The 20,886-nt window shown below is 56.4% G+C and overlaps 1 protein-coding gene across 4 annotated transcripts; it reads left to right on the forward strand.

Moving 5' to 3' along the window:
- Positions 1 to 1,174: 1,174 nt before the first annotated feature.
- On the forward strand, positions 1,175 to 13,254 carry ARID5A (AT-rich interaction domain 5A). 4 transcript variants are annotated; one of them, XM_074332536.1, is made up of 7 exons: positions 1,175 to 1,280; positions 8,191 to 8,306; positions 9,772 to 9,892; positions 10,228 to 10,280; positions 10,666 to 10,763; positions 11,130 to 11,289; positions 11,667 to 13,254. In XM_074332536.1, exons 1-7 carry the CDS (start codon positions 1,277 to 1,279, stop codon positions 12,897 to 12,899), a joined length of 1,785 nt encoding a protein of 594 aa, XP_074188637.1. In that variant the 5' UTR covers positions 1,175 to 1,276; the 3' UTR covers positions 12,900 to 13,254. The 4 variants fall into 4 exon arrangements, with proteins under 4 accessions (XP_074188637.1, XP_074188640.1, XP_074188638.1 ...); XM_074332539.1 differs by having other exon boundaries at positions 1,190 to 1,280; positions 8,076 to 8,306; XM_074332537.1 differs by having other exon boundaries at positions 1,204 to 1,280; positions 10,093 to 10,280.
- Positions 13,255 to 20,886: the final 7,632 nt, after the last annotated feature.

Below are 20,886 nucleotides of genomic sequence, written 5' to 3' on the forward strand. Positions count from 1 at the left end.
GGGAGGGTGTTCCAATGCGTTTATTTGTTTACTGGCTAAAAGCTCCCTCACAGACAGTGCTGTGTGAGCTGGTGCATTGTCGTGATGCAAGAGCCATGAATTGTTGGCAAAAAGTTCAGGTCGTTTTCATCTAACTTTTTCACGCAGCCCTTTCAGCACTTCCAAATAGTAAACTTGGTTAACTGTTTATCCAGTTGGTACAATGCATAATGAATAATCCCTCTGATATCAAAAAAGGTTAGCGACATCACTGCAACAAGTTCGCAAACTTAATTGTCAGCCCTCATAAGTGGAATCATATAGTATTTGTCCTTTTGTGCCTGGTTTATTTCATTCAGCATAATGTCCTCAAGGTTCGTCCACATTCTATCATGTGTTAGAATTTTCTTCCTTTTTAAGGCTGAATAATATTCCATTGCATGTCTATACCCCAATTTATCCATTCATCTCTCGGTGGACACTGGATTACTCCCACCTTTTGGCTATTGTGAATGACACTGCAAGACCTTGGGCTCTCAGACCCCAGCCTCAGTTTCTTCCTGTACGGCGAGCACACGGTGGGGCCAGTTACTCCCCACTCCCGTGGAAACCCCCCTCAGATGGCTCAGCATCTCCACTCTACCCCAAACCTCACCCTCATCTCTCAAAGGAGGGGTCATACCCCTCTTTCGACTGCTTACTTTGTAGCTGCCACTTTCTGTCTTCATGATATATGTGGACATTGGCCACCAAGGGCAGGCTTCCTGTTCCAGGATTTCTGGGATCCCACAGAGCTTCGGCCGAGGACTGGGGTCTTTTAATACCAGCCATCTCTATCTACTTCAGTGTTGAGCTGGGAGTTGGGAAATGCCCAAAACCCAGTTCAAGCCAAAGTCAGAAGCACTTTGCTTACCCCACCGAGCCCCCAGGAGCCTGCTGATAAGCAAGGAGGATTTCCCCAAGACTCGAGCTGTGCCTGTAGAGCACAAGGCAGCGGAGATTCCTGGATGTCCTGCCTCAGCCCTACTACTAGGTAAGGAGCCTGTTTTACGGCCCCAGAGCCTGAGGAAGGGAGAACATACTACAACTCCCAGAGGCCCTCGGGGTCCAGGGGGCGGCTCCTGCCCCTCGCGGAGACTTGGACGCACCAACCGAAGCTTGAGAGGTGCGGGGGCGGTTCCTGGGTGGGGCGGGGCCGGGGAGGCGCGGGGCGGCGCGGCGACCAGTGCGCGGAGAGCGCGGGGTCCTGGAGCCGCGCGTGCGGAGGGCTCGGCGTGCGGCGGGACCTCGCCGGGCCATGGGTAAGCAGCTCACAGCCGGCGGGGACGGGCAGTCCCCGGGGAGCGCGAGGCTGCGGCGCTGGGTCTCCCCCGACTTTGCGGCCGTCAGCGCCGCTTCGGGGGGCGGAGCGGGGCCGGGGCGCACTCCGGTACGCGGACCGGGGACCCAGCCGGCCCGGGGACCCAGCCGGCCCGGGGCGCCAGCGCCTCCACCCGCGCGTGAGGGGAGGCCGGGTGTCGGCGCGCACTCTTCGAAAAAGGAAAGACAAAAAGTTCTGGCGGCCAGGGGCTTCCCGGGCGTTTATATCGAAACTCTTCTCGCTGTCTCCTGACCGAGATGTACCGAGTCCTGCGCGCTCTGTCATCCCACTTCCTGCTGTGGTTTCAATCTCGAGCTGGCCTCAGCTAATTTGTTGTGACAGCTGTCCGCGGCCGTCTCCCTGCCCCCGTCGGCCCCCTCATCTGCCCCCTGCCCCCATCTCCCCCACCTCCATCTACCCCCGCATCTGTGCTCCACCCCTGTCTGACCCCCCGCCCCTATCTGCCCCCCATCTCCGGCCCCCTGTTGCCCCCGCCCCGGACTGCCCCCAACCTCCATCTGCCCTCTGTCTGCCCTCCACCCACGTCTGACCCCCGCCTCTATCTGCCCCCGCCCCCATCTGCCCGGGGTTCTCAGAACCCGCCGCGCCGCCGGGAAGAGGCGCCGGTCTGGGGCGCGCTCCCTACCGCACCCGCCGTTTCCTGAAAGTGACGCTGCGCGGGTTTTGAAGAACTTGCTCGACGCACTTTGAAGAATCGCCGGTTCCTCTTTCCGCCGGGGTCGTGCTGGTTCTCGACGCTCACCCGCTTCTCGTCCTCTTTCCTCTCGCTTTTCACTTTTTCTTCCCGGGCCTCTCCTCGTGTCTCCTGCCCACCCTCCTCTGCCCCGCGGCACAAGGGGGTCGCCGCCCTCCTCTCTCCTGTCCTCTCATCTTTCCTCTCCCCCACCTCTCAGGGGAAAGGCGGCCGGGAGTGATAGGGAGAAGCGCGGGCGGCGAGCGCCCTTCGCGGTCCCTCCGCAGCATCCAGGGGCGCCGCCCCGCCGGGCCACCAGCGTCCTTTTGCGGGGTCATGGGCGGGCGAGGAGGGTCCCCGGGCCGAGGGGAGGATAACCGGCACTTGTTGCCCCATCGGAGCACCGCCGTTGCGGGCGTCGAGGCCTCTGCTCCTGCAGAGCAGGGGAGGGATGGGAGGTGGCTGCTAGAGGATCGGGCCGAGTGGAGTTCCAAAGTCCATACGATCCCGGGAACCCGTCAGTCCCGAGAACTTGGGAGTGGCAGAGGTAGAAAGGCCTCAAAGACTCAGTCCTTCCTTTGATTTACAGTCTGAGAAACTGGCGGGGAGACCACCAGGGTCCGACCCAGGGGGAGGGCAGGCCTCCCAGACCCCGCCTCTCTCCGTCCCTACGTTCCGGTGTCTTGGTGAGAAAGTGGCTGGGATAGTCCACACTCCTTGGAGAGACACCGTGGGGCGGGGGTTGCTGGGAGAAGGGTGGAAGGCGCATAGGCACTTGAGTGTCCCTGCAGGGGTCAGGCTGTGCCTCTCCTGTTGGGCCCGCCTTGGACAAGCCCCTGAGCATGGCTTCTTCAGGTGCAATGGGAACACAAAGCATAGTTCCTGGGAGCACAGGAAACAGGACAGGGCTGGAACTGCTACATGTTATCAGATGTCACCCAGACTTAGCGCGGAGGGGTGTGGGGATGCGCCCCCATCCTGGAGTAGGGTGTCTGAGGACATGCCAGAGCCCCTAGGAGGGGCTGGAGTCGCAGAGAGGCCTGAGAGTGGGCGGTCTCACATTGGATGCCTCATAACCCACCTTTCTGTACTGTCAGGCTGTCATCCTGGCCCAGGTGCTCACAGACCCTGTCCCCCCACGCCCCAGCTGATATACTGATGCAGGGCTGTAGCAGGAGTGGCACCCTGAGCCTTCAGGGGTCCCATGTCCAGCTCATGTGTCCTCAGTGTTGGCTGGAGTGCAGCCACCCCAGAACCGCCCATCAGAGCAGGCTCCACATCAGGCAGCTGCTCCTGGGCCACAGGCTGCTTCAAAGCCTGCCTTTGTTTGGGCTCCAGCTGAAGTTAAGAGCAACTTAAGCCAAACACCACCTCAGGCGAGGGGGTGGGGCCGGCCTGCTGGTTGTTATTGAGGCTGCTGTTACCATTAATGTGGCAATTGACACAGTGTTCCTAGTGGGTGACTTTTCATGAAAGGAAGTGTCACTTCCTTCTCATTGCACCAAGAGTGAATGGGGTGCAGTGGGCAGAGAGAGAGAGAGAGAGAGAGAGAGAGAGAGAGAGAGGTGGTGCAGCTTGGCACTGGGTCACTGACCAGCTGAGTAGCCTTGAACTAGTCACAGCCCAAGCCCTTGTCTGGGCATCAGGAATGTCTGAGATCAAGTGGGGCAAATGTTTATGGAGCACTGCTCCTGCCGTACGCTGCTCTGGGCAGTGGGCCATGGGGCAGCCAGCAGGACAGGTGGGCCTCAGCCCTCACCAACTGCCTACGCACACGCACACACTCACAGTCACGCTCACTCACTCGCACACTCACACTCACAACACACACAATATACACACTGTCACACACATGCACTCACACTCAGTCGTACAGCACACACAGTCTCACAACATACTTCCACTCATACATATACTTGCACACACACACACACTCATGCACTCACACTGTCACACATACACTCATACAGTCACACACTCACACACACACACCCACATACACACAGCTGTGGTTTGTGGGGGAAACCTTACTTCTTACTTGGTTCTGCTCAGCACATTGGGCTCGTGGAGTGTAGTCACCTTACATACAGGTGGGGACGCCGAGGTGCAGAAGCAGTGACTGGCTTTAAGGGAACGTGACCTATGTGGTGTCAGAGCCCCCTCCCCACCGCTCCTGATTGCAGCCTGTCATCTGGAGGCAGGGCCGGCTCTTGTTAGCAGGTTCACGGGAGGGACGCGCTGGGAGGCGGAGACCCGTGCCCCCGAGCATTCCTGAGTCTCCCTGCTCCTGCAAAGAGAACCTCTAGACCTTAGGGTTCTGTGTGCTGGGCCAGTCTCACTGCTCTGGTTCTGAATCCCAGCTGTGACCTCAGGCAAGTTACTGAGCCTCTCAGAGCCTCAGGCAGTGTGTCTGTAAAAGAAAAATGGCACCCACTGGGTTGCTGGGAAGACTGGCTGAGGCCGTGTGCAGGAATGCCTCATCCGAGGCCTGCAGGGCAGTGCCTTGAGTTAGTGGGGTGTATAGTGTGGAAAGGGGTCAAGGGGACGGCCGCAGGACGAGTAGGTGGCAGGGAGCACCCTCTTTTGGAGTTAGGGACTGAAACTAACCTCTTCGTGGCTCTGGTTTTAGGGTCTGGGGCTAAGCTTGACTTGGACACGCCACAGAGGTGAACAGAAATCAGAGCCTAACACAGGAAGGGCCTTGAGCAGTCCGCCGCCCAGCACCCGCCACGCCACTCGCTGCCCAGGAGGGACTGGGTTCATGTGGCCCAGCCAGCAGCCTTCCTCTGTCTTGTCAGGGACTGTGAAGTGAGGGCATGTCAGGGTCTGTGGAGCCAAGGCCTACTGGGGATAATCAAGGCTTTTCTCGCACTGTTATCTCGCGGTGTGAAACGTGCGGAATCGGCTCCACAGGAAGGACCCGGGACCTGTCAGGGCCGTGTGTGGATCGCAGAGGGACACCTGAGCCTGTGTAGACACATGGTCCTGGAAGGGGAGATGCCACACAGAAAGGTGTTATTTCTCCTCAGAGTAATTTCTAGATTTAAACGCAATTCAGTCAAAACCCCAGTGGTTTTTTATTTTTCAAGGGAATCTGACAGACTTATCCTAACATTCAGATGGAATTTTTTAAACATAAGAGTAACGATGGGGACATGCCCTCTGGAGAGTAAGCTTTTAGAAAGCCACAAAAATTACAGAAGCCCCAGCATTCCACATGAATGGAACACAAGTGAAAGTCCAAACCCGTCCCAGATGTCCTCAAAAGCCTTTAGATTGGGGAAAAGTAGCATTTCAAATTATTGGGGCAGGGGTCACTCAGTCAGTACTGGAACCACCTAACCAGTGTGTGTGTGTGTGTGTGGGGGGGGGTTAGGTCCTTATCTCATACCTTATAGATTCCAGACGGATTCCAAGTAAACAATGGAACAGCAATTGCCATTATTATCATTACTGCTTCCTGGATGGAAAAAGTAATGTCTGAATGACATTCCTTTGGCGAGCAGAGGTTTTTATAATTGAATCTGCCTCCTCTGTTACAATAGGGCATCTGGGCTTTGTGCTCAGAGGGGCTCTGTACCGTGGAGCAAGACAGTGAGGCCGTGGCTCATGGCAGTCACTCAGGGCGGTGGGTCTGTCCTGCCTCTGAGGGCTGGGTGTGGCTGGGAAACTGGGACAGCTGGGCCACAAGCCTCTTCCCTCCCCTGTGGAGTCAGAAGAGGGGCCAGGCCCCTGTCTCAGGCCCTGCATGGAAGCTGGGCAGGCAGGAGGGCTCGTCTATCACTGAAGGCAGGCGGTTTCAAACATTTTTCATGGCAGAACCCTTTTTCCAAATGCAGATTTATTTCCCTAGAACTCTGATCTACAAATGAATGGGGAAGGGAGGGATTAGGGCAGCGGCCAGGCCTGAGGGCACCCTGGGGAAGGAGGGCCAGGAGTCTCCCAGCCCGCCATCACCTAAGGCTGTGGCAGCGGGGCTTGGAAGGCCCTGCCAGGACACCCAGCACGCTGGCCCTGGTCCGGAGAGAATGGAGGCCAAGTTCATGTGGGGACTCAGCTGGACACAGAGGTAAAGAGAGGGTGTCCCTTTGTGGCTCTCAGCAAGCGCTGTCTGGGGTTAAACAGCTCAGACTGGTGACCTCCTTTCCAGGTAAGCAGAGCGCCTGACTCCAGGAGACCTTCCCTGAGTGTGGCCCAAGTAGAGCATGCCAGCTCTAGGACCCAGCAGAAGGCACTATTGGTCCTGTGGCTCGGTGGCTTTCAACGTGGCTGCCTTTTGGGATCCCCTGGGGAGCTTCAATCTCAGATGCCCCTTGACTCCAACTCAGGTGGTGGTGGGGAGACAATTATCAGTCTTTAAAATGCTCCCCATGTAATTCTAATGGGCCCTAGTCCAAGCACCTTTGTCTGAGGCCCAAGGGCAGCGACTTGCCAGGGTCACATAGCAAATTTGCAGGAGGGCTCCAGTGAGAAGCCCAGGTCACAGAACAAATGGAGAGAGTCCTTCGAAGCTGAGGATCTGAGCCAGCAGGAAAAAAGGGAGGGATGTGACAGCAGGAGAAGGAGAACAGCTGGTGGCAGTGGGTGCCCCCATGACCCAGAAGGCTTCAGCACTTCTTGGACAGTTAGTAGAGGACACCAGGGTTTTCTCTCCCATTTCACAGAAAGGAAGACTGAGCAGAGTTTGGGGGTTCATTTTTCAGTGCCCAGTTGTTTTTGGAGCTCAGCCGTGTCTTTGGTGGATGGTCAGGAGTCAGCCTGATAGGGTGGCCGAGTCTCTTCTGTGACAAGCATTAGGACTGGTTTGTCTTCCAGGTGTATTTAGACTTTTCCTCCAGGCTTTGCAAATGTTGGCGGTAACCACAGTGGCCACAGTGGTGGTGAGGCCAGGCCACTGGACTGGGGGTCAGACACACCTTGTTCTGAATCCTGGTCCCCCAGGGAGGCAAGAACGTCTCCTCTCTGGCTCTTCAGTTTCCCCCTCGTTAACATGCATGCACGAGAGAGCTGAGGCCCGTGCAGGGTGAATTATTGGAGGCTTAGTGGCGCTTATGTTAACAGCTACCAAAGGGGACAGCAAGTTCTAACAGCACGTGCTTCTGGGTGCCACTGGCCTCATGGGTATGTTACCCTTAAGGAGATTCTTTTTCTGTCTGGCATGGGGTGGGGAACCTCACAGGTTCCCAGCAGTAAGGATTTCCTGAGCTGGAGTGAACCAGCACTATGGGGCACTTCATAATAGATCAATAAAAATAAAAAAAGGCGGGGGGAGAAAAAAAGAAAAAGAAAAGGTGCTCAAATGACCAAGCTTCCTGGTCTGGGATCTGCTGCCAGCCTGCCGCAGGCCCGAGGCACCTTCTGTGGCTGTGTTTTTGTCAGTGACAGGGGTGTTGCGTTTTTGCAAGCATCAGCTCTTGTCCTGCCCTGGGTGAAGTGTGGCCCCTGGCTCCTCCCTGCATTCACACTTACCAGGCAGATGAGCAACAAGCATGTCAGAAGGGCCATGAGGAGACCAGACAGAGAGGCAGGAGCGCTGTGCTTAGCTGGGGACTGGGGAGGGCCACCCAGAAGAAGCGACTTGTCAGGTGGGACCTGAAGAGTCACCAGGATCCTTGCAAGCGAGGGGAGCAAGGGGCAGCGCGGACTGTGTAGGTACTCAGGGAAAGGTCGGCGAGGTCCCATATAGAAAGTATGCTCAGTTATCCCTGGAGGACCTAAGGTCCAAGCCCCACTGCGGTGCGAGGGGGCCCACAAGCATGGCAACCTCAGCAGCTTTCCCAGTTTGGCTGAGCTGCTGTGAAGACTTCCTGTGTGAATGTGGGCAGCTTTTGGAGACAGGATTTCCCTGAGCGCCACGGCCCCAACTCCAGCCTTCTCTGACTTGACCCCAAGCTTGTTTAGGGTTCCCTTCAGAGACGTGGGGAGATGGCTGGAACAGAGGAAGACAGAGGTGGCAGGCGTGACACAGGCGGGCCTGGTGGGAGTGACGTGGGGAGAGCAGAGGGTCAGCTCTCCAGGGGGCGCCCACATGTGTGTTTACAGGGCCTCCCGCCTGGACAGAGGACACCATTCAGACCTACCGCCTCTCCAGGGAGCCTTTCCGTGCCTGTGGTCTCATGTGTCCTCTGCCTCCTCTCCCTCTTCTTCCTCCTCGCAGCACCTCCTGTCAAAGGGAAAAGGAAGCAGTCAGAGGGGGGTGACACCCTAGACCCACCTGTGTCCCCTCAACCTGATGGTGAGGACAGCAGCAGCCAGAGCCCCATCCAGCTGGAGGTGAGTTGGGCAATCCCCCAGGGATCGCTCCTGGTGAACTTGGAGACCCCAAGCTCTCAGGAGGGAGGTTTGTTCCCTCCCACATCCTGCAGTGCCAGGAGAGGGTCCTGGCCGCGTCCTGCGTCCTGCTGGGAGGTGTGGGAGTCGTGGGAACCACAGGCAGGAGGGCCTGCCCTCCCCAGGGCAGGGCTGGCAGACTTCACTTTCATGGCTGAGCCTTTTATCAAACAAAGATTACCAGGAAGCCTGATCAGATGAGACCAATAGAAGCACCGTTCTGTGATGCAGAACTGCACACAGCCAGCCGCCTGTGGACAGGAAAGTCACTCTGTGAGGCCCACGAGGCCGCTGGGCTGAGCACAGTCCGAAGAGGAGCCATGGGTGACACGGCAGAGCAGTGTCATTTTGGCCGTTTGCTTGGGTGGCACAGTCTGGAGTCACAATCCCACTTTATGTAGACAAGTAGTCGCAGGCGGTCACAGTGCTTAAGGGCCTGCGTGGAGGTCAGAGAAGAGGAACAAAAGTGCAAGTTCATGTGAAGAGCGGCAGTTGTCGCCTTACTTCTGAGGCCGGCCCCAGCCCAGGGCCTCAGTCTCCAGTATGTTACAGTGTCGTAGGGAACGTGAGCGTGCGTGTTTATTGTCAGCAGAGGTTGGATAAGTCAAAAAATTGCTGACACGGCACTTGAGTAGACTATTTAGGGAACCCAGGGCTCTCTGAGCTGTTCTTGGCCCAGATGGTTCCATCCTTCTGGTGTTTGGGGCCTCCCAGCCGGGGCCTGGGAGCTGTCTGTCCCCCGAGCCCTCAGCCCCAGCCCGACCACCCCCTCTGCCCTGAACCCCCAGCCAGATGAGCAGCATCCATAAAACTGCCTGTCTGGTAGCAGAAACCGAAGCCCCGTGTGTCCGGCAAGTGGACCAGGAGCCCAGGACACGCTCAGCTCCCTGAGTTCAGCACTCAGATGGGCGGGTCAGGGAGGCAGGCTGCCATGTCAAAGGTTCGGTGGGCGCAGGCCCGGCCGAGCGGCCCCCCAGTGCCAGGAAGCACCGAGCACTTTTGTTCCTTCAGCTTTGAGCACAGGGTACACCGAGCCTGCCACCAGGACTCACAGTCTGGTGGGGGAGTTGAGACACAGGTGTCACAGATGTAGAGCACGATAAAGAAGTGATCTGCGCCTGGAGAGGCCCGGGGAAGGCGCGGGGCTGCTCCTATGGCCGTCTCTGGGGCCAGGCTGCTGTGGACCCGACCTGGGGTCCTGGGCACTAACAGGTGACAACTGTGTCTTTCTGATGCCAGGACAACACTCTAGGCCAGAGCAGTAGACTGGGTGCTGGAGACCTGCTCCCTCCTGGGGAGCCTGGGGTGGAGGGTCATACACCTCATGCCTCCCCAGCCAGTGGCACTGCCTGCCCCCTGCCACCCAGCAGCTGGGGGCTGCTCCCAATGCCTCCTGTTCTTTCCCCAGGACCCCCCTGAGGCAGGCGGGGAGCGGGAGGAGGAACAGGCCTTCCTGGTCAGCCTCTACAAGTTCATGAAGGAGCGACACACGCCCATCGAGAGGGTGCCCCATCTTGGCTTCAAGCAGAGTGCGTCCCTGGGGTGCAGGCAGGGAGGGGGGCCCAGCAGGGGACCCCACCAAGCAGGGTACTGGGGCAGGCACCTATGCTCTGGGTGACCCTGACACCAGCCCACAGGGGTTGCACATAGAAACGGTATCCCCTTCCAGGTACTGGGCTGGCAGCGGGCGGGGCTGGATTTCCATCCTCACCGGTCCCTGGGCCACCAGTGCATGGGGCCCAGCCTGCCATCCATTGCAGTGGCCCTGGTTCTGAGCGCACCTGACAGGACCATGGAAACAGGCTGCTTGCTGGCTGCACCGTCCTCCCACAGACTGACAGCGGACCTGCCCTCTCTTTTGCAGTTAACCTGTGGAAGATCTACAAGGCAGTGGAGAAGCTGGGGGCCTATGAGATGGTAAGGAAGGCAGCTGAGTCTGCACTGTGCTGCGTTTCCCTGTGCATCCCCACTGGGCCCAGGGAGGCTGGGGAAGAGAATGAGCCCAATGGGGCTGCCCTGGCCTCCAGACAGGAGGTGGGGGAGGGGCCGGCCTTGCCCGCTGGTACTTTGCTGCTCAAAGCAAGTTTTCCTCTCTTCCCCATCTGTTCTGCCTGCCCTGGATTGGGAAAGCTGCTTGGGCCAGCAGTCCGGTGGCCGTGGAGAGGGAGAACTGGCCCACCGCCAGATGAGCCCCCTCCAACCTCCCCGGCCCCACTGCTGGAGAAACAGCTGTAAAACTGCCAGCCCTGCTGAGCAGGGACCCTGCCGCTAGGGGGTGCGCCCTCACGTGGTGCCGTTGCAGGTGACCGGCCGCCGCCTCTGGAAGAACGTGTACGACGAGCTGGGGGGCAGCCCGGGCAGCACCAGTGCGGCCACGTGCACGCGCCGCCACTACGAGAGGTGCGGCTAGGGGCCAGGTTACAGGACACCTCGACCCTCACCTCCCAGGGGTGGGCAGAGCTGCAAAGGGGCTGGGAGTAGTTTGTGGGAGAATATACATGAGTGTACAGGGGTGGGGCGGGATGAGCGATGGGGTGCGGCCGAGCACGATGCTTACCGTGGCCAGAGCGCTGGTGGGGCGGCCAGGCTGCAGGCCTCCTGGACGAGATGAGCGTGGCCCTGGCTGTGGACTGTCGTGCCCTGTCCACAGGGTATCCATGGTTGCAGGGAGGAGGCGGGAGGGGCAGCTGTGCCTGCAGGGAGGAGGCGTGAGGGGCAGCTGTGCCTGCCAGCTGGGCCTCCTGTGGACATGCGGCTCCTCCTCAGGCTGGTCCTCCCGTATGTGCGGCACCTGAAGGGCGAGGATGACAAGCCGCTGCCCCCCTCCAAGCCTAGGAAGCAATACAAGATGGCCAAGGAGCCTCGGGGAGATGACAGGGCTGCTGAGAGGCCAAAGAAGGCCAAGGAGGAAAAGCCGGTGGGCCAGGTAAGTGCCAAGCCCAGCCAGGCCGCCAGCTGACCCTGGGCCTCCATCCCCTGCCGCTCATAGCTGCCCCCGCCTGTTGTCACCGCAGCATGGCCACAGAGCTCCCTGCCCAGAGCACTCAGAACCTATTGCGCAAATTGTCTACTATTTGAGGGCCCACGTGGGGTCTGAATGCCAGGCTGCACCCCATTCTCTAGGCCCTGTGTCCTGACACCAGGCTGCGTTCATTCAGAGGACCTTTTGAAAATTTTGCACAAAGGCACTGGAAGGGCTAGCAGAGGCTCCTGGGTACCGACCTGGCCCTGCTGTCACCAGGTCCCCTGGTTAGAATGCATGCCTCATGCCCAGACCTGAGGCCTGGCCTTTTCTCATTCTAGATGATACCAGGAAAGGTGAAGACAGATGTTGAGCTGGCGAGGCCCCCGAGCCAGGATCCCCCCCCCGACGGCATGGAGCAGCTGGGCCCATCCCCTGGGTCCTCTTTGCCCTTCGTGGGTGCCAGCGGCTGTCCTGAGGCCTACAAGCGGCTCCTGTCTAGCTTCTACTGCAAAGGGACACATGGCATCATGTCACCACTGGCCAAAAAGAAGCTCCTGGCCCAGGTGAGCAAGGCAGAGGCCTTGCGATGCCAGGAGGAGGGCTGTCGCCACGGGGCAGGCAGCCCTAATGGGGAGCCCCAGGTGTCCCCAGCTGCTTGCTTCCTGGAGAGTCCTCACAGCCCAGGAGGGCCACCCGAGAACCCCAGGCACCGGCTGGCCCCTCAGGAGGGATCCCAGGCCCCTGGTGGCAGCCTCAGGGAGGAGGCTCAGGCAAGCTCCCACCCACCGGCCCCCATCTTCACGGGCTGTTTCCACGCCTACCCCACCAAGGTGCTGAAGCCCATCAGCCAGCACCCCCGGGACTTCTTCCCTCATCTCAAAGATGGGATGCTCTTGGGGCCCCCTGGCCAAGCGGAGGGGCTGCCAGTCAAAGAGCCACCGCTGGTGTGGGGTGGGGACGTAAACCGCCCCTCTGCGTTCCACAAAGGTGGCTCCAGAAAGGGCAGCCTCTACCCCAAGCCCAAAGCCTGCTGGGTGACCCCCATGGCCAAGGTCCCTGCCGAGAGCCCCATGCCCCTGCCCACCTTCCCTAGCAGCTCGGGCCTCAGCAAGCGCGGCCGGGAGGAAGAGGGCTTTGCCCCTGGTGGCAAAAAAATGCGCGCAGTGTCTCCCTTTCGCAAGGAGATGGACACCAAGGAGTGTGGGGCCAAATCAGTGGGGCCCGGCTTGGCTGTCTCCTGCCTGCTGGGCCAGGCCCTGGGGCCTGGCTTCCCGGACGCCTACAGGGGCACCATGCTGCGCTGCCCACTGAACTTTGCCGGCACCCCGGACCCCTTAAAGGGCCAGGCCTCACTCCCCTTCAGCCCCCTAATCATCCCAGCCTTCCCGGCTCACTTCCTGGCCACCACAGCCCCCTCGCCCATGGCCGCTGGCCTGATGCACTTGCCCCCAGCATCCTTCGACAGTGCCCTCCGCCACAGACTCTGCCCGGCCTCGTCAGCATGGCATGTGCCACCTGCCACCACCTATACAGCACCCCGCTTCTCTTTCCACCTCAACACCAAGCTGTAGGTTGGAGCCTACAGCACTGCTGTGCTGTGCTGCGTTCTGGAGGGTCTCGTGTGGCCCGAGGTGGGGGCACTGCCAGGGGGCTCTGCGCCTGAGCCCGTTCCACAGGAGAGCTTGGCTGTGCCCGACACAGGAATGGGCCCTGCCGGGCAGCCTGACGGAGGCTGCGGGAAGACGGGGTTTGTCTCAAGGTAGCAGCCTGCGCCTGGGGGTTGGGGGCCTGGTCGGAAGGCCTTGGGAGGGGGCAGGGCTCGCAGCTAGGGCCCTGAACTGGGGCCAGGGACGAGAGAAGCTGGACAGCAGCTTGAGGCATCCAGGTGTCCACAGAAAAACCCAATAAAATGTGTGAACCCACTCAGCCCTGAGGTGTGATGGTGTGACTATGAGGGCCGGCCAGGCGTGGACATGCTTGTGGGTGGGACTACCAGTGGGGTAGCCCTGGGCGTCAAGGAGAGGGACTGCCCAGCACCCACTCGGATCTGGAATGGTGCCCTCCCCCCGCCCACTGAAGAGCGGGACACAATGCAGAACAGCCTTTGCTCCTGCTTGCGGTTGTGACGTCCGTCCTGTGCCTTCAGTCCATTTTCCAGGTGGAGTCTTCAGACAACTGCCTGTTACTTTTCCTCATTGTGGGCCTGAGGTTCAGAGAGGTCCAGTGACACCCAGGTTTCCCCAGCAGGTAAGTGGCAGAGCAGAGGGGTGACTGCAGCACTGGGAGCTAAGCCACAGGACCCGGGCAGAGGGATACGCCGGTAGCTGTTAGCGCTCTGGGGTCTGAGGTGCCAGTGGGAAGCCTGAATCAGCCTGTCCTGGAAGTGATGTGGCTGAGTCCTCCTTGAGCCCCCCAACCGCCCTCACTTGCCTGCCAACTCGTTGGCCAGGAGATTCCTGCTTGGGGGGGGGGCACCTGGAGGGAAGGGGGTAAAGGGGCTAGAATCAGCCTGGGCATCTGTGCTGCTCCAGGTCTGGGTGCCCCAGGGGCTCCTGCATACCCCGCAGCCTAAAATCCCCTTCCTGGGACTCGGGGGAGGAGTGGGGGCCCCTGTCTCAGTGAGAGGGAGGGAGTCAGGGCGCCTTTCAGAGGCATCACTCCCCACCCCCTGCCAGGCTGGCTGTTCCCAGAAGCCGGGCACAGCCACCTGTGGAGCTGCACACATTTCTGGAAAGGCAGCGCCACTAATTGGCCAGGTGGATGCTGGGTGGCAGGTGTGGGGCCACTGGAACTCACCCTGTCCTCTGGGATGCTCATGACCTCAGGCATGCAAGGGGCAATTAGTGTTACCTCCCCCCAACACACACACAAACAACAGGTGAGCAGGCCGAGGCCAGAGACATCTTGCTTACCCAAGGCCACCTCTGAGGATGACAGAACCCAGACCAGGTCACATACGTCTAGCACCAGGGTGTGGGGCTGCCAGGGTTGAAGGGCATCCTCTCCAGCCTCCAGCTGGAGGAGCTCAGGTAGGCACATGTGAGGTAGCTACCCTCCGACCTGGGGCCAGTGATGGGGGAAATCAGAGTGGTGGTCACTGCTGTTGGGAAACTGTCACACTCATGGCGGGGGGGGGGTTGGGGGCAGTATCTTTCAATTCCCCACCCTACCCCTCCTGGGAGCTGCCAGATGCTGACCCAAGCGGATGCAAGGAGCTGTGTGGCCTCCAGCCCTGAGCTCCGGCTCCCATAGGCACCCATGTGCTACCCACCTCTAAAGTCTCAGTGGTTGACAGAGGGGTGAGGACGTGTTCTGCCACCCTCCCTGCAAGTGCCCAGGGTGCTGGGCTGCAGGTCATCAGAGTCAGATCCCCTGGGTAAGGGGAGTGAAGGCCATGTGTGTGTGGGGTCCTGCCTGAGATAGGGCAGCTGTGGTCCCTTTCATCAGCAAAGCCACAGCAGCAGCCTTGCCTGGCACCCAGGTAGCCAGGTCTGCTCGGTGGCGGGACATGGTTGGGCACTGACTGGCTGCTGAGAGCTGTGGTGGTGGCACCCTCTGGAGGCTGCTCTGGGGAGTACACCAGTCCACATGGGGCGTCAGTGTGCTGAGTTAGTCCGTGGTCAGGACGCTGAGGTCCCTGCTTGGGATCCACAAATGCCAGGGCTCACTGTGGGCATGCTTCCTCGAAAGCCTGTGTGCGCTGTGCCCTGCAGATCCGCTGTGCCGGCTTTGCACAATTTCTCACTCCTCACAGTTCCTGGGGAAGTGACTGCCCATTTACAAATGGAGAAGGAGCTCTGAGACCTGGACGTTCAGCTCCAGGCCAGGCTGAGCAGGAGGGAGCCTGGCTACTGGAAGGGCAGCCTGCACGTGCCTCTGGGCACCGCTGCCCTCTGTGGGCAGGGGTGCTCCAGGTCGGCTTGCTTTCCATCTGCGCTCCTGTGTTACCTGCTAGGTCCTGACATTCCCTGACTGCCCTGGGTATCCACCAACCAGCAGGACTACATTTGGGGTGTAAAGGACCCCTTTAAAACCATCTGTGCTGTTCGAGCCGTTGTTGATGGTGATGGTGAGAATTGATGGCCATGTGAGACCACCACCAGGAGCTGAGAAGTGGCTGCTGCCCCTTGAACAGGGTGTATCCGCCTATTCACCCCCCCTTTTCCCTACCCTGGCAGGCCCAGCCCTGCCAGGCCACCCAGTCTCCTGTGGGCTGGGGCGTTTCCACTCAACAAGCCAGTCCTGGGCTGCTGAGACACCGGGCGGCAGCCCTTGTTCGTTGTTGTCATGGGTGGGCAAAGGCCAGTTTCCTAAGCTAAGGACTCCAAGGGTGTCACTGCGAGAACACTCCGAGGGCTTGCAGACAGGACTGCAAGGCAAACTGGCGTCATTGCCAGGTCGTCCATGCAGTGTCCCTGGTTCACAGGCCAGCTGGGGCTGGTGTTGGTGGGCTGGACAGGGCATGCCCGACTCCTGCATAGCCAGCAGCTTCTGCCCTTCCCGGGGCCACGTCTGCACATCTGCAAAATGAGTGCTGTCACTTCCAGGTTCCGTGCTGTGACTCAGAACGAGGTGCAGAGGGTCTAGTGACGGACGAAGGCAGGTGGCCTGCACCCTGTATACACTCCTGGTTCCTAGAGGACCTTCCCAGTTCCACTGGCCCCTGGCCACTCCTGCAAAGCAAACATCATCTGTCCACAGCAAGAGGCAGCCACCACTCAGCCCTGTTTGTGGGGCCCCCACGGGGAGGAAAGGGGCTCCTGGGCAGGTGTCTTGGGAAGGTGAATGCCTCCCATCTTCACTCCTCCCCCATGGCTCCTGACTGTCTCAGGTCTTGGGGTTCCTCCCACGTGCCTGCTGTGTCACTGGAGGGAGCTGCGAGGTGGGGAGGAAAGACCAGGAGCTGGAAGCTAGAGCACAGGCCCTGAGACCGATTTGGTGGGTGAGTGGGGGTTTGCAGGCCTTTACAGGCAACAGAAACAAACTCCCACTCAGGCAGGGGAGAGCCTGCGTGGCCCACAGACTGCAGGAGGTGCTACAACCAGGCCAAGATGCCACAGCCTAGTGCCCCTCTCTGGGGCTGCCATGTAAACTGGAGCTGGCTCCTGCTGTCTCTTCAGTGGTGACACGCTGGTAGCTTGAGTTAGGACACCCCCCAGGAATCAGCAACCACTGCAAATCAGGACTCCCCATCCCTGGTCCCAGGCCCCAGCTTCCACCACACCACATACCACCATGGTTACCTCCCTCCCAGTGGGTCTCAGCTCCAGAATACATTTTCAGGAGAGAGAATCTGATCTCCTGTCCTGTGCTTACCTGTGTTCCCAAGACACCCACCCATACCTCAGAGGAAGTGCGGCCGCCAAGTGGACCAAAACGGCAGCTGTCACACTGGTGACACCAGGTGAAAATGCTTCCCTGGCCTCCAAGTCCTCACCTGTGACATGGCAGTAATTTCCACCTCAAGAGTCCTGGGCATTGAGTCCTGCACGAGTGTGCGTCAGCAGCTTCTTCCTGCTTGGTCCACCTGCTCCGCCCTGCCCCTGCCCTGCCCTTCACCCAGGTACCAGCTCTGCCTGATCATGTCTGCAGCTTTGGGCTGACTCAGTGTGGAAGTGCGTGACTGATCGGTAATGTCTGCCAGGCCACAGCGGGCAGGAGGCACGCTCAGCTGCCAGGGTTGCCATCCCCAGCTCTATCAGCATGATAACCAGCTGGTGACCACCTGATGAGGGACTAACTCAGGTCCTGGCACCACTGCCACCTCTCAGCCACAGGTCCTGTGCAGAGCTGTTTGGTTTCCCTTCCACGTGAGCAAGGGCTGTGGGGTAGCAGGGCCAGGGTGGGGAACCCAATCCTAGAAGCCGGGGTGGGACATCACTTGCCCGGGAGCTCCCAGGTTGAATGCCTGCGTAGTAATGAGTGAGGCAGCTTCTTGGGAGAAACCCAGGTAAGCTGCCCACCCCAGACCCCACTGCAAAAATGGGTTGTGTGGACAGGGATAATCTGTGATTGAAACCAAGAGTAGAGTGGGAGTGGAACTGCACTGTCGTTTATAGAGTAACTGTGGTGCTTTTGAAATGGGACCTGTGGCCTTGAGTATGGGGGAAAGCAATAGATGATATATTAAAGGAATCATTCCAAATTCTCCTTTGTTCTTGCTAACAGAATTCTAACTGGGTCCTTACAGGTGGGGACACCGAGGTGCAGAAGCAGTGACTGACTTTAAGGGAACGTGACCTATGTGGCGTCAGAGCCCCCTCCCCACCGCTCCTGATTGCAGCCTGTCATCTGGAGGCAGGGCCGGCTCTTGTTAGCAGGTTCACGGGAGGGACGCGCTGGGAGGCGGAGACCCACGGGGGACGTGCGCTGGTTTGCACCCGAGCATTCATTCATTCTTGAACATATCCCTTCTACTTGCTACCCCATCATTATCTTGTTTTAATTATATTTTTTCCATAACTAATATCTCCATCTGGTTCTTTTTTTTGGTGTTTTCTTATTGTTGTTTCATCTTATGATTTCTAGCCTTAACTCCTTCCATGTATTTATCATATATGAACTTCATGGTCAATTTCTTCCAATGACTGCTTCATACGTACATGTTGTCTAGTGTGATGTCTTTTTATGAGGTGGATGTCTCTTCAAATGTCTAGTATTTAGGTGTTGGTGTCAAAGGGTGCCAAGTGGGGAACCAAAGCTTTCAATCCAATGAGTGGTGATGAGGTCTCATCCCCCATCCCCACTGCATCACTGGAGACCATCTGATTAGCCCGATCATCCAGCCCCACCTGGAGGTAACAAGGCACCCTCACCCACCAGGGTACTGTCAGCAAAGGTCTAGAGGAGTCAGAACATTCACCACTGCCCAGGAGAGACAAGGACACGTAACCCCTGCAGTGTGAACTGAAGCAGTGTGAGGAAGAATAATGAGTGACCCGTTCCCACTGCAGCCAGGTGGACACTAGCAGAGGCTTAGTGGGGAGCTGAAAATCCTACTTCCACCCAGCAGTAAAGAGGATCCCCTCTCTTACCCCAGTGTCAACAAAAACCAAGTAGGGATGCTAGACTTCCATCTCACCTGGCAGTAACAAAACAGCCCCTCCTTATTCTGACAACAGTCTCAAACAAGGCCTGCTAAAACAGAAAATTTAAATAAAATCTATGGTTTCATAGATAATACCCAAGATGTCCAGGTTTCGATCAAAACCACTCAAAGAACACAACAAGAACCAGCAAAATCTCAGCTTGAATGTAAAATCAACAGATTGACAACACTGCTGTGTCACAGATATTAGAATCGGCCAATGAGGATTTTAAAGCAGTCATCATAAAAACGGTTCAGTGAGCAATTATGAGCACACTTAAGATAAGTGAAAAAAATGTTCTCAGCAAGGTTAACAGAAGATGTAAAGAACAAAATAGAAAATTTAGAACTGAAAAATCATCTAAGTGAAAATCTCAATGGATCGGCTCAACATCAGAATAGAAGGGACAGAGGACAGCATCAGTGAACTTGAAGACAGAACCACAGAAATTATACATTCTCAATAGAGAGAAAACGGAGTAAAAAAGAGAGAGAGAAAGGAAGAGTCTCAGGGCCCTGTGGGACTCTAATTAAAGATCTAACATTCATGTTTTTGGAGTCTGGAGGAGTGGAAAGGGGGGTGGGGCTGAGAAAATAATGGCTGAAAATTCTTCAAATTCAGCAAAGAAGCTAAGCAAACCCTAACAAGACAAGCCCAAAGAAAATTAGGCCAAGACCCATCATAGTAAAGTCTAAGAACTAAAGACAAAGACAAATTATTGAAAGCACAAAGAGACACAACACCTTGTCTATGGGGGAGGGCAGGGCAGGGGGATTGAATGATAGTGGATTTCTCATTAGAAACCAAGAAAGTAGCATAATATTTTTCAAGTGCTGATAGAATGGTCAACCCAGAATTATATATATCCAGTAAAAATAAAGAGGAAATTAAAACATTGACACATGAATGAAAATTGAAAACATTTATTGCCAGCTAACCTTCTCTATATGAATGGCTAAAGGAAGTTTTCTAAACAAAATGGAAATGATCAAAGTAGGGATCTTGGAACATCAGGAAAAACATTGTAAAAATAACAATATGGGTAAATACAATAGATTTTCCTTCTTCTCTTGATTTTTCTAAATCATGTTTGAAACAAAACTTATGACACTGTCTAATGTGGTTCTCAACATATACGGACAATTTTATTAGAGATGGCAGAGGGTAAAGGGGTATAAAGGGAGGTTAAGCTTCTATACTTTAAACTGGGAAAATGTGGACACCAGCAGACTGTGCTAATTTTTCTATATACAACATGTAGAGCAAACCACTAAAAGCTGTATGAGGAGATACACTCAAAAATGCTACAGATAAATCAAAATGGCATTCTCAAAAAATATTCAAGTAACCTACTTGCAGGCAGGAAAAAGAAACACAAAAAGAAAAAAACAGAAAACAAAATGAAAATGGCTGACTTAAGCCCTAACATATCTATAATTATAGTATGTGGGGACGGTCTAAAAACACCAATTAAAAGATAGAGACTGACATCAGAATGTCAGATAGAGTAAACTTCAGGGCCAAGAAAATTACTAGGTACAGAGAGAGACATTACGTAATGATAAAGGGTCAATCCACCAAAAAGACTCCAGAACCCTAACTGTGTATGCACCAGATGACAGAACCGCAAAATGTGTGCAGCCCAAATGGACAGAACTGAGAGGAGACACAGGCAACCCACAATTACGGTGGGAAATTTCAACACCACTCTCTCAACAACTGGTAGAACAACTTGATAAAAAATCAGCAAGGACATAAGAACCTGACAATACCATCAACCAACAGAATTACCAACACTCATACACCATCCAACAGAACACGTTCATTTCAAGTGCTGACAGAACATACACCAAGACAGGACACCATATCCGGGACCACACACAAACCTCAACACATTTCATGAGGTATCACCACTCACCTACTAGAATCGCTATATAAATAAATATTTATTATTAAATAAATAAGAGACGGTACCCAAGTCGGGTGAGAGCAGAGAAACGCTCTCTCCCAGATTATGGGTGGGAATGAAGAACGGTACAGCTACTCTGGAAAACAGTTGGACACTTTCATAAAAAACTTAACAACTTACCACATGACCCAGTAATCACACTCCTGGGCATGTATCCCAGAGAAATTAAAACGAATGTTCACACAAAACCCTGCTTACACTTGCTCAGAGCAGCTTTATGTGTTACAGCTCCAACTGGAAACAGTCAAGATGTCCCTCAGTAGGTGGTTACAGAAACTGCGGTCCGTCCACTCAGCAATAACAAGAACTACTGATACACACAATTTGGAGGGATAGCAACGGACTTCTGCTGAGCGAGGAAAAGCCAGTGTCTGAGGCCAGGCACCGTAGCGTTCTACCGTGTTTCCCCGAAAATAAGACCGGGTCTTATATTGTTTGCTCCAAAAGATGCATTAGGGCTTATGTTCAGGGGATATCATCCTGAAAAATCATGCTAGGGCT

This window comes from Rhinolophus sinicus, linkage group LG05, assembly GCF_036562045.2.
Source record: "Rhinolophus sinicus isolate RSC01 linkage group LG05, ASM3656204v1, whole genome shotgun sequence".
Lineage (NCBI taxonomy): Eukaryota > Metazoa > Chordata > Mammalia > Chiroptera > Rhinolophidae > Rhinolophus > Rhinolophus sinicus.